Source organism: Lipotes vexillifer, unplaced genomic scaffold, assembly GCF_000442215.2.
Source record: "Lipotes vexillifer unplaced genomic scaffold, Lipotes_vexillifer_v1.1 scaffold1088, whole genome shotgun sequence".
Lineage (NCBI taxonomy): Eukaryota > Metazoa > Chordata > Mammalia > Artiodactyla > Lipotidae > Lipotes > Lipotes vexillifer.
This window is the reverse complement of record NW_006779738.1, coordinates 306,090-324,547: the sequence shown is the minus strand read 5'-3', so window position 1 is coordinate 324,547 and position 18,458 is coordinate 306,090. Positions and strand designations below refer to the sequence as shown.

Below are 18,458 nucleotides of genomic sequence, written 5' to 3'. Positions count from 1 at the left end.
AGGGAAAGAAACAGGAATAGAAGGAAGGGATTGTAGAGAGACTTACTTTTCAATATGTTCCTTTTTGTGTTTGAATTGAAACATTTAATTTTCAAATGTCCTACTCATTACTCAACAGTAATAATTTACAACTAAGTAAGCTTTCCCCTTGCTTTAAAACAAAATACTTGTCTCTGCATTCTAGGTGGACTGTTATACCTCATGCCCAGCTGCTGTTATGTTGGGTTGTTCTGGACATAGGGAAGGAATTGTTGCAGCTTATGTCTGGTTTTCTTTTCCAGGACTTTGTTGGCATTAGGATGTCATGTGGGTATATCAGATGAACACACTGAAGAAAAGGTGAAAAAAATGAAGCTGCCAAAGAAGTAAGTTGAATGTCTAAAGCAATATTAAATAGTCTGTACCTTACTTTAGTGTTACTGCACCCACAAAACTCTTGATGGAATCCTAGATGCCTTGCTTACACGTAAGCTATAAAATTCAGATTCAAAATTTAAGCTTGCTGTTATTACACTAGGGGCTGCATCAAGGCCATGGTGGGGTGAGAGTCCATCACAGTGCCCAGAGGGGAAACAAGCTCACAAAATATTTGGTAGTGTGTTATGAGTGTGTTATTTTTGTTTTGTGTATGTGTGTGTGAACACGCGGGCCCACATCCTAACTGACTGGATATGGTTTCCCACTTTCCACCAGAAGATGTATAATTTTATTTATTTTTACAAAGAAAATCTATTTTAGGAGTAGTTATGCAGTCAGTGTTACCATTTCCACTTTAAGATGAGAAAACTGAGGGACTAGATGCTCTCGGAGTTATTTTGCCTCTACTATGCTAAAATCTCTGTGACCTTGTTTCACTTATTAAAACTTCAGCTTTCTCATCTGCTAAGAGGTATTAATATGTGAAATTTTAGGGATTAAATGAGTATAAGTGCTTAATAAATGATAACTGTTACATATTGTTACTTTTTCTTTATTTAGTTTAGTTTAAGTATTCAAGCCACTCTTCCGAAGCCTGCATGTTGTAAATAGCAGGCCTGGAAATGTGCTAAGTAATATCATGGAGATAAAAACAAAGTAGCCACTCCATAATTTCTATCAGTCACCCCCAGATAAACATAAAATTAAAGTAGAAACCATGTGCTTGCTATGCGAGTGCAAATTCTAGCAGGTCCTTTAGGCCACCGAACCTTTTTACTCAGGTCTTCCATTAAAAAATATGTATAACAGCATATCCTACAAGGTTATATATATAAAGTATAGGACTAGTTTTGAGGCTCAAAACCATATATGCATAAAACGTATGTACGTATTTTTAGGGATATATGCTTATTTGATAAGACTATTTTTCTAAAGCAGTGGCATCATAATTCTGGATAGTAACTACCTTTGTTGGAGTATAGGCAGGGGTGTTGAAAGGGGAGGAGCACACAGATAAATACAAGGTGTTGGTAATGTTCTAGTTTTTAACATGGTGGTGGGTTAATGGAGTTCATTTCATTGGAATGCTTTAAAGTATATTCTCTTGTGTGTATCCAAAAATAGTTACTTTTAAAAATAAAAATATGATAGGTATACATCCAAATATATCATTAATCTCAATAAATGGAAGTCAGTGAAATTCTCCAGGTAAGATATAGTGATTGTCAGATTAGATTCAGAAAGATAACTCACGTTGTATACACCTCGCAAAAATAAAACCCAGCTAAAGGAGACACATCGAGAAATTCACAACGTGAAAAGTTGAAAAAACATGAGAACATGATATTCCAAGTAATATTGTTCAAAAGGAAACTGCAATTTCCTTTTTGTCAGTTGCCTCATGTAAGACAAAATAGCTCTGAAAGCAAAATTAAGGAAAGAAGGATACTGTGTAAGGATCCAAAAAATAAGCATTATGCTAATACTGCTCACGTATGCACCAAGTAAAATGGCTTCGAAAAATCAAGAAAGCAAAATATTAATAGATTTTCCAAAATAAATAGACAAATGTAAAATCATAGTGATAATTCCTAACACAACTCCCAGAGACTAATATGTGTAACAGATAAATATTAATGAAGAATAATAAAAATTTAACCCCCTATAAATTAAAAGCTTGACATATATAGAACACTGCGCACATGGAACGTTTATAAAACTCAACATCCTTTACAACATGAGGGCATTGATATTGTAGATACCATATTTATTGAATCACAGGAAATAACAGTAACAATCAAAAAATCATGTAAAGTCATGACATATTTAAAACTTTTAAAACATAGTTCTAAATAGCTTATAGATCAAACATAGCATTGTGAAAATTTAAGATAGAAGAATGGCAAAGGCGAAGACTTCATATCAAAATATAAGAGTTGCACGTTTAAAGCAATATTGGAGAAAGCATGTTTTAGAAACCTAATAAGAAAAATCTCTGGAAAGATTGATAAAAGAAAAAAGAAATATTTCTTTGAGCAATGATAGGGATATTTTCCAGAGGGGCCGCAAACTGTAACAAATTTATATAATTAACAAATTAGTTTCTAAGTTAAGTGATATTGACAGTTGTATATAATATTATCAAAACTGACCCATGAAGAAAGGAAATATTAATAGAGCTACAGCTATTAAAGGAATTGAATTAATAGTTTAAAATACATACACACATCCCAAACCACTTTTCTGTTGATTTCCAGTAAATATTTAAGGATGGGTAATCTCAAATGAAAAAGAAGCAGCACTTTACAGCTTATTATCTGAGAATAAAATAAATAAAATAAATAAAAAAGCCCAGATGAGGGTAGTGTGAGGAAGGGAAATTGTAATCCAGCTTCACTTATGGGCATAGATATAAAAAAATGCTAAGTAAAATATTAGCAAACTTAGTATATTATGGCCCAGCTAAATTTATTCCAGTAATAAAAAGATGGGTTAACGTTAGAAAATATATTTATTCACACTAGAGTGAAGGAGAAAATTCATATGATCATACCAATATATTTAGTAATGAATATTTCATAAAATGTTTTACTTATAAGCATATGAAGTCTTAGCAAGCAATAATCTGAGAGAACCTTCTTAACCTGACAAAAGGCCAATAGCAACCAATAATCTATAAGGTAAAACCCCAAAGTTTTTCCTTTAGGATTCAGGAATAAGACATATAAACTACTATTACCTGATGTATTCAATATAGCCAGTGCAGTGAGACAAGAAAAAAATTAATGAGTTTTGGAAAGGAAGATAACATACTGTTGTCAGTAGTAGGTAATGTTATTGCATTGAAAACTCAGGAGGATCTGCAGTATTATTTGTTGACAATAAGTACAGCAGTATTGCTAGATCAGTACCTTTAAAATGCCATTTAGAAGTGCAAAAAAAAAAAAAAAAAAAAAAAAAAAAAAAAAAAAAAAAAAACAAAAGAAAGAAAAAAAAAAAAAAAAAAAACAAAAGAAAGAAAAAAAAAGAAATCCCTAAGGTAGATGAGAAATCTAACCAAAGAGGTGTGAGACCTCTGTAGACTAAATGTTAAAATTGGATTTAAAGTCTTTAAAGACTGTCTAAATAAATAGAGATAGATCATCATCATGGATGGTACAACAAATACATCACTTCTCCCCCAATTAATCTTAGAATCAGTACTATTCCAGTCATTCCGCCAACAGAGGTTTTTAAGCAGCTTGCTAAGCTATTCTAAAATATATGTGGAATTTCAAAGGTTCAAGAATATCTAGAAGTCTTTTACAAAAGAAGATAAACTTGCTCTGCTAGATATCAAGACTTATGATAAAACTATGGTAATGAAGGAAGTGTTACAGTGGTATTGGGATAGACAAATTGAGACAGAGTTCCCAGATATATACATGCATATATGCAAATTTGACATATGCCAAAGGTCTTGTTATAGATAAGTGGGGAAATGAAAACTGTTCCATCAATGGTATTCATATAATTGGCTAGCAAAATAGAAAAAAGTTAGGTCTCTACCTTATGCTATACACAAACATTTGCAGGTTAATTCAAGACCCAATTGCACGAAACAAAAATACTTTTTGAAGACAAGTGGAATATCTTCATGACCATGAGGTGGAGAAGGACTTTTTAAATCAGAAAAAAACACAAAAGAACGCTCACTTCATTTAAGTCTTTGCTTAAATATAAACTCCTCTGAGAGGTCTTCCTTAAGCCTTCTATCTATAATGCTCTGATCATTTGCTTTAACCTGCTTTATTTTTTCACTTGCACTTCCACAGCTGACGTTATTGATTCGTTTAGCTTTTGGGGCACCTAAACTGAAGTATGCACTCAGTAAGAGGCCGGGGCTTTGTTTACTGCAAGACCCCCAGTTTCTAAAATACCTAGTACAGGAGTGATGTCTGTAGCATGACAGCATAAGATGTTCCTCCTTTTCATCTGCCTTTTATAAATCAGTGAATTAGATACCCATACATGAATAAGAGTCCCTTTGTGGGGTTTCTGCAATTTGCACCTATAGCTCTCAGGGACCCAGGAGGAATCTTGCTCACTAGTGCATCTGGTAGGAGGTAGAGAAAGCTCCCTATAAGCTGCAGAACTAATGAAGCCAGTAAGGCTGCCTGGGCCCCTTTCCTGGCTGTGGGACCAGAATCTGGTGAGTGTGAATCAGGCAGGTACGCACCCGTGACAGACAACTTGTAGAAATCCAGCCCTCCCAAAGGGAGATGCCAACACACCATTGGAGAAAAAAAGAACAAAGAAAACAAATAAACGAAAAAAGAAACAGGAGTTTGGTCACAGCGGAAGCAGTAGGAGAAACTTTTCCCAGCACCACCCCACTTCCAAGAAGGTGGTTATCAGGCTGATTTCTGTGGCAGAGACATCTCTTCCTTGGAGAGATAGGAGCATGAGAGTGCCCTACTGCCTTGGCTGGGTGGGACTTGGCTGGAGAAACCCATTTGTCTCCACTGGCACCTGGAGTACTAAGGTGGGAGCTTGCAGCTAGGGGCTGGGAGGACTTTGAAATAGAAGTAGATAAGAATTTCAAATGGCCTTAAAGGGACTGCACTCAGCAGAAAGTCTACCCACATGCCTTTGGGAGTGCCACTCCCGGGATCTCCCTACCAGGACTGTGGGCACCCCTAACTCACCAAGTGCCAAACCCACACCTCCCTCCCACTCTGCTGCCAGCTCCCTGTGCACACTTCTGGTCAAGGAGAGTGAGCTCCAGTAGACAGACCATGTGGATGGGCAAGGGAGAAACCACAAGCTTGAGCTATAGCGCCGCCTTCTGGAAAACAGAAGAGAGGTTTCTGATCGCCAGCCTGGTGAGTTATAAGAACCAGAAAAGACATGAAAGCTCAGTTAAGGTGCTTTCTGCTACTTCAAATGCAAAAAGCAGAAACACATGACTACAACCAATATGGAAAAGTCAAGGGAATATGGCATCACAAAAAGACGATGGTAATTCTCCAGCAGCTGAGCTCAATGGCGTGGAATATTGTGATCTAACTGATAAAGAATTCAAAATAGTATCGAGAAATTCAGCGAGCCACAGGAAAACTCAGAAAGGCAATTTAGTGAAATCAGAAATAAAATTAATGAATGGAAGGAGTACTCTAACAAAGAGAATGAAATTATAAAAAGAGCCAAACAGAAATACTGGAACTAAAGTATTCAACGAATGAGATGAAGAATGTAACACAGAACATGTGTAGCAGAGCAGACCATGTAGAAGAAAGAGTAAATGACTTGGAGGATAGGAATATAGAAATAATACAATTAGAAGAGGACGTGAAACTGAGATTTAAAAGAGTGATGAAAGCCTGTAAGAGCTATCAGATTCTATCAGAAACACAAATATCTGAATAATTGGGCTCCAGAAGGAGAGGAGAGGGAGAAGCAGACAGGGACTTTGTTTAAAGAAATAATAGTTGAGAACTTCCCAGGCCTGGGGACAGACTTAGACATACAACTCCATAAAGCTAAAAGAACACCCTATTATCTCAATGTAAAAAGACTTCCTCCAAGACACATTGTAATGAAACTGTCAAAAATCAGTGATAGAGCTTCTCTGGTGGCACAGTGGTTGGGAACCCGCCTGCCAGTGCAGGGGACACGGGTTCGAGCCCTGGTCCGGGAAGATCCCACATGCCGCGGAGCAACTAAGCCCGGGCGCCACAACTACTGAGCCTGCTCTCTGGGGCCCATGAGCCACAGCTACTGGGCCTGCGTGCCTAAAGCCCGTGCTCCGCAACAGGAGAGGCCACTGCAGTGAGAAGCCCACACACTGCAACGAAGAGCAGCCCCTGCTCGATGCAACTACAGAAAGCCCGTGTGCTTTGCAGCCCTAAATAAATAAATACATAAATAAATTAATAAAATAAATACATAAATTAATTTTTAAAAATCAGTGATAAATTATCTTAAAGCACATCAGGGGAAAAAAGAAAGTAAGGTACAGAGGAACCCCATTAGGCTGTCAGCTGATTTCTCAGCAGAAACTCTACAGGCCAGGAGAGGGTAGAATGACATATTCAAAGTGTTGAAAGATTAAAATTGCCAGCCAAGAATAATATGCAACAAAGTTACCTTTCAGATAAGAAGGAGAAATAAAGGCTTTCCCAGACAAGAGCTGAGGGAGTTCACCGCCAGTAGACCTGCCTTGCAAGAAATGCTGAAAGGAGTTCTTCAAGCTGGAATGAAAAGATGCTGATCAGCAACAGGACAACATACTAAAGTATACAATACACTGGAGATGGAGAAACACAGGCAGTTTGACCCAGAGAGTTGTAACTCCACGTTAGGGGGGTGTGTTACCCACTCAACTATAGTATAAAAGTTAAAGGCAAAGAGTAGTAAAAAGAACTATAGGGCTTCCCTGGTGGCGCAGTGGTTGAGAGTCCGCCTGCCGATGCAGGGGACGCGGGTTCGTGTCCCGGTCCGGGAAGATCCCACATGCCGCGGAGCGGCTGGGCCCGTGAGCCACGGCCGCTGAGCCTGCGCGTCCGGAGCCTGTGCTCCGCAACGGGAGAGGCCGCAACAGTGAGAGGCCCGCGTACCGCAAAAAAAAAAACATAAACAAAAGCAAACAAAAAAAACCTATAGGTACTATAAATCATTAATGAATATATAACCTAAAAAGAGGTAAGTTGTAGCATCAGTAATATCAGTTGTATATCAGTAATATAAGTAATATAAGATGGAGGAGTAAAAGATGGAGCCTTCATAGGCTTTCACAGATGAGTTGCGATAGCTGATAAGCCTAAAATGAATTGTTTTATCTATGTGATTTTTAATGTAATTTACAAGGTTACCACAAGACAAAAGTCTATATAGAATGGATTCACAAAGACAAAGAAAGGGAAGACAGAGCACACCAACATGGAAAATAATCAATTTACAGAAGTAGACATAGAAGGAGAAAGAAACAATGGAAATACAAAGCAACCAGAGAGCCACTAATAAGATGGCATTAGTGTGCCCTTACATATCAGTAATTACTCTAAATGTAAATGGATTGAATTTGCCATTTGAAAGGTATGGAGTGGTTAGGTGGATAAAAACACAAGACCCAACTCTATGCTGCCTACAAGAGACCCATTTCAGATTTAAGGATACATGTAGACTCAAACTGTAGTTAGAATGATGTGCTACATTCCCTATTTGAAAATAGGCAATCTGAGTGTTAGGTGTTTTTTTTTTTTTCCCCCCTGATAATACAGATCATTTCACTTAAAATCCTTAAAGACTTTTAAAAAATATGTGATTGATTGTAGCTCAGTTTCCCCTTTCTCCCTCTTCCTCCTCCCTAAACAAACCAGCAGGCAGCTGAATGGTACAGCACATAACTGTCTGTTCTTAAATTCATAAACCTTCCCACATTTGTTGTAAAATTAAGCTCTTGACCCATGGCAGAGTTTGATGAGCAGAGTCCATTTGCTACAGGAATAAAGAAAAATGCAACTGAAAAAGAATCCAGTCCTAGAGCTTGTGGTTCCCAGTATCTCATATCCCTGAGTAGCTGAGATTTTTTTTAAATGTAAAGGTTTAAATGAAAATAAAATTCTTGTCTGAATACCAATGCCTTTTATTCAGACTTTTTGTTAGCACTTCTCTGCTGTTAAACCAAAACGTAGGTCAGGAACGGGTTGCTTGTATGTATTGCTGGAAAGTAAGGGGTAGTGTTGAATTGTGGAAGAGCATGTTCGAATCCTTTGAGAGGTATTTAAGACTAGTGCTAAATTCCCTCGCTCCTGCACCGCTTCCTTCCCCCTCATGCTGTGTAGCCACTGTAGTGATGGGAAGTGGTATCTCTCAAGCATATTGGGGCAGATAGAAGGTTAAGAATGATACTCTCAATGCTTATATGTATATGTAAATTTAAAATGGCTTTCGGAAATGAATGCTTAGAGGGATACCGAATGTGCAGACCCATATTTATACCGTGCGTGTAGACACAAACACACGCACAAAATTCAGTGTATGTAAATATTTACCTAAATGAAAATTAGCGTTACAAATACAGTTGGATTTTTTCCTGTGAGGATGAGCACTGTGATTGTGAAGAAAAAAATATTTATATGCGCTTTTTATGTGTAGCAAGTAAATTCCACAGACCACAAATTTTAAAATGTGCTCATATGTAATGTTCTTCATTTGCTCTCGTCGGACTTAATTTCATATTTAAACCCAATGGGCCTTGCAGCCAGAATGCAGCTTGATAGTGGAAACCTAATCCTTGTCTGTTCAGTACAAACTCCATTAAAATCACTGTTTTCTGTGTTTATTCTCACCTTTAAGTTTTGATTCAAAGGCCATCTTCTCCAAGCTGTCTTTCTCTACCTCTTTAAAATTGCACCCTATTTTAAATTGTACTTCCTCTCATGCTTCCTTTTCTATTTGATTTTTCCTCACAACAGTTATATCCTCTGACATACTATTATTTTATGTTTATTTTGTTTATTGCCTGATTCCTCATCTAAACGTAATTTCTATAAAGATACAGATTGTTTGTCCATGTTATTCAGTGCTATTAGTTCCTAGAACAGGGCCTGAAATATTCAACTACAGAATGAATATTTGTTAAGTTTGAATTCAAGGTGTACCCCCGTCTTACTCCCAGGGCTATACGTCTGTTTTGGACACTCACCTGATGGGGAGGGGACATTGGATCCTTGGGCATTCTCTTTTGAGTTTGCTGTCAGGGGCTGAATTATATCAAAGAAAACTAGAGCCAGACAGAAGTTAAAGCCATAAAGGCAAATTTTATTCCCAAACTGTTGCAATAGGGGAAGAGAGACCTCAGTATTCACACACAGCAAGAACAAGTGGGGATTTGTAGCTCAGGGCCAGAGTGGGGGACAGTGGATGGAAAATTACTAAGAGGAAGCATTAAGGAGAAGGGGGATTCTGGTAAAACCAACTTGATAGGGTTCTTGCTGAAGGCAGACCAGAGTGATAGGATATCAAAGGTGGGGGATGCAGAGTGGGGTCAGAGGTCACAGGTGGGGGATTTCCATTAACTTGACCTAGCAGGATTCTTGCTAAAACTGGACTAAACGAAACAAGGACAGAGCCCAAGCTCAGAGGAGCCTGACTCAAGTTTGGCCAAAGGGAAGTCTTTGTTAGTTGTCTTCATTCACCTCTGCTGGCATCTTATGGATCTCGGGTGGCCTCGGCCTGCAGCAGCTTGAAGCAGGATTTCAATTCCTGGCCAGAGCCTGAAGTCGGGCAGTGAGAGCGCTGAATCCTAACCACCAGACCAGCGGTCAGTGACAAGGCCCCTGGCCCATCAGCTTTGTAGAAATGAATTCCCTCAAAGAGATGGAAAGTAGTGAAACAGCTAAAATGTTTATTAGGAGGAAAAAGGGTACGTGTGAATAGACTCCCACGGGCAGATGCAGAGGGAGAGTCGTGCCCCCGTGGTAGTTTGAATCACTTATATGGGACATTTCTTCCGGGTTTCCTGTGGCCAATCATCTTGCTTTGCCTGGGTCTGAGTCTGTATTTGGTTCAACTCAGGGTCCTCCCCTGTGTGTGCACGTGCGTCTCTTAGCCAACATGGATTCTAGCAAAGAGGCCTATGGGTAGGTTGACATCACCTACCATGGGGTGGTGCGCCCTCCCTTTTTGACCTCCGAGGAGCCTTTCCGTGCATGTGTAGTTGAGAAGGCCTCCTTGGCTTCGAGAATGAGGAAAATGTGGTCTTTCTATGTTTTTATTTGGGCAGGGCTCAGCTCCTCTTACTATCGTCCTTCTCTTGTCTTCATCTTGGAGTATCTGTCCACAGGGGACGGATGCCAGCTGCTCGGCCTGGGGCCTGTCTATCTCCTGCCTCATTATGGGATGTGTGTTTTCCTGGCTGATCTTTGGGCCACACGCTGGGACCCTCCCCATCTCTTTTTGAGTCCTCCAGGTCCTTGCTCTGCGTTTAGCTTCACTCATGCCTCTTTAGGAGGAGGCTGGAAACCTAGGAATGCTCTCTCTGGCAACTTGGGGACTGCAGTCTCTTGGTGGAGGGAGGAGGGAAGGTTGCCTGGCAGCCTAGACTTGGTTTGTTGCCAAATCTGTTCTCCTGAAACTGTGCTGCACAAGGGTTGGGGTGTGGGAGATTCTGGAACCTGGCCATTCTCCTGGGTCCAATCTGGTAAGCAAGACAGAAGTTCCCCTCAGCTCCGGATCTGTCTGGTCTCCATCTGGGCAGGGGGATGGAGAGCCCTGGCTTCCCTCCAGCTTTCCTCTCCTCCAGGCTCTGGAACGTTCAGCCTGTCTGGGGCTGGACAGACTGGACTCTTTATCTGGTCTCCTTTTATGTTCCGACACATCGGGGCCTTGCGCTTTTGGTATTCATAAGTAGAGCTTTTAATATCGGAAGGCCTTTCTCTAAAGACTGTTGTCTCTGCAGTGAATTTTCAAAGCCTATTTTAAAAATCCAAAAGCCAAGATTGGCTTTTTTTTGGTCTCTCTTGAAATGATCCTCTCTTGGTTTTGTTTCAAACAGGCTGTGAGGTACAGGAAGGCCTTGGGTTAAAAAAGGAATTAGTGGTGGGGGACACACAGGGCATATCATCGTATTACACATTTATTTAAAAACAAAACGAAGAAATGTAGTAGAAGAAATAAGTCCCTGCCCTTTTCCCTTCTAATTTCCACACTGAAATTATTCTCCTGTGTTTGTTTTCTGGAGAAGGGTTTTTGAATTGTCTCTATCTCCTTTCTGTGAGAATGTCAGCCCAGTATTCATTTTTGATAGATGTGCTTCCAGCAAAACTTGTTCTTAATATCTCTGGTGTGCAGTCATCTGAGATTTTCCCCATTTGTTCCAAGGTACTTGAAGCGCTGATCTGGTTTTGAAATTTACAGCTAACATCCACTGAACTTGGACATAATCTCTTCATGTTTACCGTGCATCTTTCACAATGTAATGACTTCCAAGCTTCATTTAACCTGATTCATACTAAACAAGTAAGCTTGAGAGGTGGGAGAGGCCGGAAAAAAAGAAAAGGCTGGTTCCTTAGTGTTTTTGGTATTCTGCCACATTTTTGTTGCACCACTTTCATTGGCCCTTAAGTGATATTCTACTGAACACTTTTTTCAAAGGCTCATTTAGAATTCCTGCTTAGAAAAAAATGTGGGTCAGGGGGGAATGAAGCACAAAACTGAATTGCTGCTTCACATGGCAGTTCATCAGTAGGGCTAAGTGGTATCAATTGTGTGTTTACATCTTTGGTAATTTGATGCAAATGAAACTGGCAGTTTGCCAGTAGGCTTTTCTTTTTTTCAGGCAAAGACGCATTTAAAAATAAATTTTACTGTAAGAAAACTGACGCCCAGAGGGTTCATGTAATTTGTTAACCTCACTTTTAAAATATTATTGCGTTATATACTACATCAAAATAAAACTAAGAGCTAATAACTACAAAAGAACTTTGATGCTTTGGAAATGAACGCATTGAATGTATTTGTTTAATACCATATATATTCCTCATAACCTAAATTTACAAAATGATTGTTAGCACTGCAACTTTGCATATTAAAGTAAGGGAAGTAAAAAACTACACCTGCTAGGCAAATAGATGGCAGAAGAAAGAGATCTATTAACTGATTCTGGCAGAATTTTCCCAGAAAGCTTGAGAAGGTAGACTGTAATACATAGATGTCTTTAATATGAGCTGTATATATTTTGTATTAATGTAATTACTAATGACATACCTTTTCCCTATTATTTGGCCTACAGAATTCTACTTCCCAAGAATTGTTGTAGCAGAGTCTTTCCTTTATTTTTTTTAAATCTCTGGAAATCAATCTGAAGCTTTACTTGGAACCACTTAGCTGCCAAGATTCACATCAGTCACATTTTATTCAAAAGCTCTGTTCTTTGTTCGTTTTCAATCACAAAAAGGAAGTAGTTTATATTAGTAGTTAGTTGATCTTTATGTACCTAATTCACTTGTATTAATAAGATGAAATGGACATTATTTGCTGAAGTTCATTTATGCGCTTTTAAAAAATCTCATTTTGGTATAGTGATTTGATACTTACTTTGTCATGTCTCACATAAAGAAAAATGTTCTTGTAAATCCTCATTGATGCCACTGATTAAAGCATTCATGATGTCATCATTTTCATCAAGCTACTGAGGTTGCAGTCTATTAATTTCAAAGATATTTGTATTTTTACTATAGAAGATGAAGTGAAACAGTGTGGGAATAAGGTTCAGGTGAAATGGGAATTAGTAACTTTAATTTGGATGGGACTATTGACCACTTAAAAGGGCCACTTAAAATTCTTTCTTGCGCAGGGCTATGAAGAAAAGCAAGCAAAATGAATCGTAGTCTACACCTGAAAATGAGTGTGAACTAATTATTGTGTTATTTCAAATCAACAGATGCAAATGGTCTCTGTAGGTTTTCCTTGTGATCACAAATTAAAGCACCATTAGTAGATATTCTGTACAGGAAGAGGAAAATTTAGAAAATAAAGAGAAATGCTTATGCCAATATTATCATATATACATATACTATATATATATACTGTAGACATACAGTAGAATGTGTAGTCCTACTGTAGATTAGTAAAACTTATCTATAATTTTTTTGTAGAAAATACCCCTCAGAAATTCCTCCCCATGGGCTTCCCTGGTGGCGCAGTGGTTGGGAGTCCGCCTGCCGATGCAGGGGACACGGGTTCGTGCCCCGGTCCGGGAGGATCCCACATGCCGCGGAGCGGCTAGGCCCGTGAGCCATGGCTGCCGGACCTGCGCGTCCGGAGCCTGTGCTCCGCAACAGGAGAGGCCACAACAGTGAGAGGCCCGCGTACCGAAAAAAAAAAAAAAAAAAAAAATTCCTCCCCATGCCATGTAAGACATGGCTGGCAAGTCTACCATTAGAATTGGTTGCAGGGGAAGGATCTTTCCTCTTCTAGAGGGCATATATCCCTCACTGAGGTAGCATAGGCTCTAGTCAACTATTCATAGACTAGCTTCCAAACTTGACCGTATGTGTATCCTCTGCGACAGGTAGGAGGAATTAGGACCACTGAAAAATGAGAGAAAAAAGAGAATTGTGTACTGTTACACCACCGTGTGCTGGGTTATTGTGGGGAAAGTCAAGAGGAGGGTGAGAAATAGAGGTGGGAAAATGGGAGAGTACAAAAGACCAAGTTGGGTTTTTTTCCCCCAATTGAAGTGTAGTTGATTTACGATGTCCTGCCAATCTCTGCTGTACAGCAAAGTGACTCAGTTATGCACATATATACATTCTTTTTTTGTATTTTTTTCCATTATGGTTTATCACAGGATATTGAGTGTAGTTCTCTGTGCTGTACAGTAGGACCTTGTTTATCTATTGTGGATATAAGCGTTTACATCTATTAACCAAAAACTCCCAACCCTCCCTCTCCCTACCCCCCTCCCCCTTGGCAACCACAGTCTGTTCTCTGTGTCCACGATTCTGTTTCTGTTTTTGTAGATAGGTTCGTTTGTGCCATATTTTAGATTCCACATATAAGTGATATCATATGGTATTTGTCTTTCTCTTTCTGACTTACTTCACTTAGTGTGATAATCTCTAGTTGCATCCATGTTGCTGCAAATGGCATTTCATTTTTTTTATGGCTGAGTAGTATTCCGTTGTATATATGTACCACATCTTCTTTATCCATTCATCTGTTGAGGGACATTTAGGTTGTCTCCATGTCTTGGCTATTGTGAACAGTGCTGCTATGAACATAGGGGTGCATGTATCTTTTTGAATTACAGTTTTGTCCAGGTATATGCCCGGAGTGGGATTGCTGGATCATATGGTAATTCTATTTTTAATTTTCTGAGGAACCTCCATACTGTTTTCCATAGTGAGTGTACCAATTTATATTCCCACCAGCAGTATATAGGAGGGTTCCCTTTTCTCCACGTTCTCTCCAGCATTTGTTATTTGTAGACTTTTTAATGATGGCCATTCTGACTGGTATGAGGTGGTACCTCATTGTAGTTTTGATTTGCATTTCCCTAATACTTAATGATGTTGAGCATCTTTTCATTTGCTTACTGGCCAGCTGTATGCAAAAGACCAAATTCTTTATCATTAGCCCCAACCCTGCTTCTAGCAAATAATGTTAAACTTGGAAATTATACGATGCTGGCTTGATCACCTCTTGGTGCATTTGAAATGCATTGAGAGCTCTTTCTTGAAGAAATTATTTTCCGAGTGAGAACTTGTATATAGGCTGTGCTTACAGTTGACAGATTTGTCCATTTAAACATCAAAATTCTATAAAATACAGTGATTTGTGTGAGTGATTACAAAAATCCCATGTGGCTTCTTGATAGAAAAACAAAGAAAAAATATTGTTAATTACCCAAACATACAGAGTTCTGATTTAAAACGGAACAAAATTTCATGTCAATAAATTTAGCTCGTGGATGTAAATGAAGTGGCATAAGGTGGTAATTAGCCATAAGTTTTGCACTTGCCAGGCCAATCTGATCTATTTAAACCAAACAAAGTATTCTCTAAAATTTTGCCTGTAGATAAATCATTTATAAAATAGAAGATGCCTTATAATGAAGTAGGAGTATTTAAGGTAAAGTCAGCTTTATTCAACCTTAAATTATTTATTGCTGTCATACATGGATTCATTTAACAAATTTTTATTGAATATCTACCACGTATCAGGCACTATTCTAGTTCCTGGGGATAGCTAGGAGCAAAGCAGTTCAACTCCCTGCTGTTAAGGAGCTTACCTTGTAATCAGGCTAGCCATAGCCCAGAAAAATTAGAAGAAGAAAGATTATGTATAGTTTCTTAAAGACCATTTTCTCATGCTCTGATAATTTCTTAAACTTAGCTTAATTATCTGGTGAATTTTCTTTACTTTGTTTGCACCAAAGGGGAATCTTTGAGATGAAGATGGATATCTCTTTATATTCATTCTGTAAATAAAGTTAATTCTTTCAAAAACTGTAGACTGAAAGGCTGCTCTCTGCCAGGTACTCTTTTAAGTATAATGACAATTAGAAAAATGGATCAGAAGCAGATCCTGACCTCAAAGCATAGTTGATTGTAGGGGACACAACAATGACAGAGAATGAAAGAGGAGCAGCTGTACGACAGACTGTGTGCCACTCTCTCTAGTTAAATAGATGAGACAGCACTGTGTGTGTGTGTGTGTGTGTGTGTGTGTGTGTGTGTGTGTGTGTTTGTAGCAGAGCAGTCCTATTGCCCTAATATATGTCTGTTGAAAACTTTTTATTTTCAATTTTATATTTCTCCCAAAAGGTTAAAACTTATACTTGTTTTAATACTTTTTCTTTCCAGCTCAGAGTGTGGAAATAGTCTCTGGTATGAGTTCCCTAAAATCCAGGCCTTAATCATATTTTAGATGATTATATGCCTGGTATTTCCTAGTGTCTATCTTATCTTGAGGCTTCCTAAATTATGTAACTAGGAATAGCAGTAGGGAAATACTGTATAAATGCATTAAAATTCCCCTGTAGAATAATGAATAGCTAGTATCTGAAAGCATATGCAGATTTATGAAATAAATATTACTTTAATATAACATGTAAATGTTGAAGAAAAATGAGGACTTAACAGGAAGAGAAATTTATCAGATGTTTTAATTACCGATACTTTGATTTATCCTGTAAAAAAAGCATCAGCTGTTTGGAACACAAACAAAGATAAATCCTTCTCAACTTTGAGAGATAGGTGTTGCCTCGTTTCTGTTTTATTGGTGTGAAAATGAAAACATAAAGATCGTGTGGCCTTTGCACCTGATGAGTTTTTAGCTTAATTGAAAGGGGCTCAGGCTTGCTGGACACATTACCACTGGTCACCACTGTGGTTTATGGAACAATAAGAATTAGGAACAATTGGACTTAACAGGCCGTTATGGGGATTTTTCAACCTTGACTTTTCTGGACAGGCCCATTATATATTTCTTTGGCTTTGCTTTGTAGTTACCAGCTGACAAGTGGATACAAGCCTGCCCCGATGGACCTGAGCTTTATCAAGCTCACCCCATCTCAGGAAGCAATGGTGGACAAGTTGGCGGAAAATGCTCATAACGTGTGGGCCCGGGATCGAATCCGGCAGGGCTGGACCTATGGCATCCAACAGGTACGTGGGAATTTAGCTCTATAGCACGTTCCCTGAGATTGACTTAAGTAGGAATTAGTATAATTTGTAACAGGAGAGATTAAGTAATGACCACTGTAAAACTCACATCATATAGATATCTTTAATGTACATATGCACAGAAACGCCTGATTCAAGAAGTGAGGCCACCCCAAGTCTTGTTGTTATCATGAGGGGCACAGTGGATATTACCAGACCAGTGATTTATAACGTGGTTTTGTGGCATTTCTCTCTCTGAGATTGTATTTTAGGAGAAGCTTTTGAAATACGAGAAGTTCGAGATAAACTAATAATAGAAGAGGTCCACAGTTCCTTATTTGTTTGTTTGTTTGTTTATTTATTTATTTATTTTTGGCTGCGTTGGGTCTTCGTTGCTGCGCGCGGACTTTCTCTAGTTGCAGCTAGTGGGGTCTACTCTTTGTTGTGGTGCTCAGGCTTCTCATTGCAGTGGCTTCTCGTTGTGGAGCATGGGCTCTAGGCGCATGGGCTTCAGTAGTTGTTGCACGCGGGCTCAGTAGTTGTGGCTCATGGGCTCTAGAACGCAGGCTCAGGAGTTGTGGTGCACGGGCTTAGTTGCTCCGCAGCATGTGAGATCTTCCCGGACCAGGGCTCCAACCCGTGTCCCCTGCATTGGCAGACGGATTCTTAACCACTGCGTCACTAGGGAAGTCCCACAATTCCTTATTTAACACCCCTGAGACCAGATGAATTTCAGAATCCAGATATTTCTTGGTTTTCAGAATGGTGATACATTGATCATGTTACATAGTGCCCTCAGCAGGGCAGCAGACTATATATAAATTATTCTTTGTTCAGCAATGTAGGCTGATGATACCAAGAGGGGTAAGTAAAGATTATCCACAGCCTTGCATCAATTCAGATCATTTCTGTCACCAACTGAGTTTTTGTTAAACTTAGTAAAAAACCGACTTTTCTGGATTTCAGAATCATGGATTTCTATTAATGGTTGCACTCACAGGAATAACTAACAGTCATTGGGTCTGTATTGAGATGGCAAAGCAGAGCAAATTTAGCCTTGCCTCTTAGTGATTGTGTGACCTTGGGAAAGCTACTTAAATTCATTTTCTCTGTGCCACTGTTTTCCTCCTCACTGAATTTTTAAACTTCATTATATAACTTATGTATAAGAAAGGCTACAGCAGTGCATTTCACCTAACAAATCATATAGAATAGTTTGCTATTATTGTAAGATGCCAGTCACTGTGCATCGAGTTTTACATCTATTTTCTTCTTTAACTCTTGCAACAGTTCCATGAAGGATGAACAGTTTTTATTGCCGGTTCACATATGAGGTACAGGGAGCTTGAGAACAATTTGTCCAGCGCTCCCAGGTGGCAGAACCAGGTTGGAGTCAAGCCTTTTGACTCCAGAGCCCAAATTCTTCTCTTGCTTATCACAGTGATTCTTGCTAGCTCATGGTGGGCAGTACCTTTACTTAAAGATTTTTAGGAATAAACTGGATTATTACTTATAAGCTTAGGCCATGGTTCAGGATAAAGGCTACCTGTTGGTCTGAAAAATATGTTTCCAAAATTCTTCTTAACCGGTGACTTTTGTCATTTGCAAGGCTGAAGAAAACTCAGATAGCCTTGATTTACTTCATAAAATAAAAGCTATTTTTATATTGAATTAAACTGGTTGTAACTGATGAGATTGTCAGTACTCAATCCACTTGAGCATAGTGTGTGTGTGTGTGCGCGCGCGTGTGCGTGTGTGTGTGTGTATGAACCTGAACCATATATCACAGGGGGATAAGGGGTCACATTTGCTCTCCGCCAAAGGAGCGCTCACTTGCCTTGCAGCCCGCATGACTCTGTGGGACAAACCAGAACCCCCCCCCCCCCC

At 39.1% G+C, this 18,458-nt stretch overlaps 1 protein-coding gene across 1 annotated transcript in view; it reads left to right on the top strand.

The window, feature by feature from the left end:
- The window catches only part of RYR2 (ryanodine receptor 2), a 523,123-nt gene that overhangs the window by 220,437 nt on the left and 284,228 nt on the right, over positions 1-18,458 (top strand). Inside the window, exons 25-26 of the mRNA XM_007452954.1 lie at positions 282-365; positions 16,415-16,574. Coding sequence (XP_007453016.1) covers positions 282-365; positions 16,415-16,574 — 244 coding nt within the window. The remainder of the gene's footprint in view (positions 1-281; positions 366-16,414; positions 16,575-18,458) is intronic.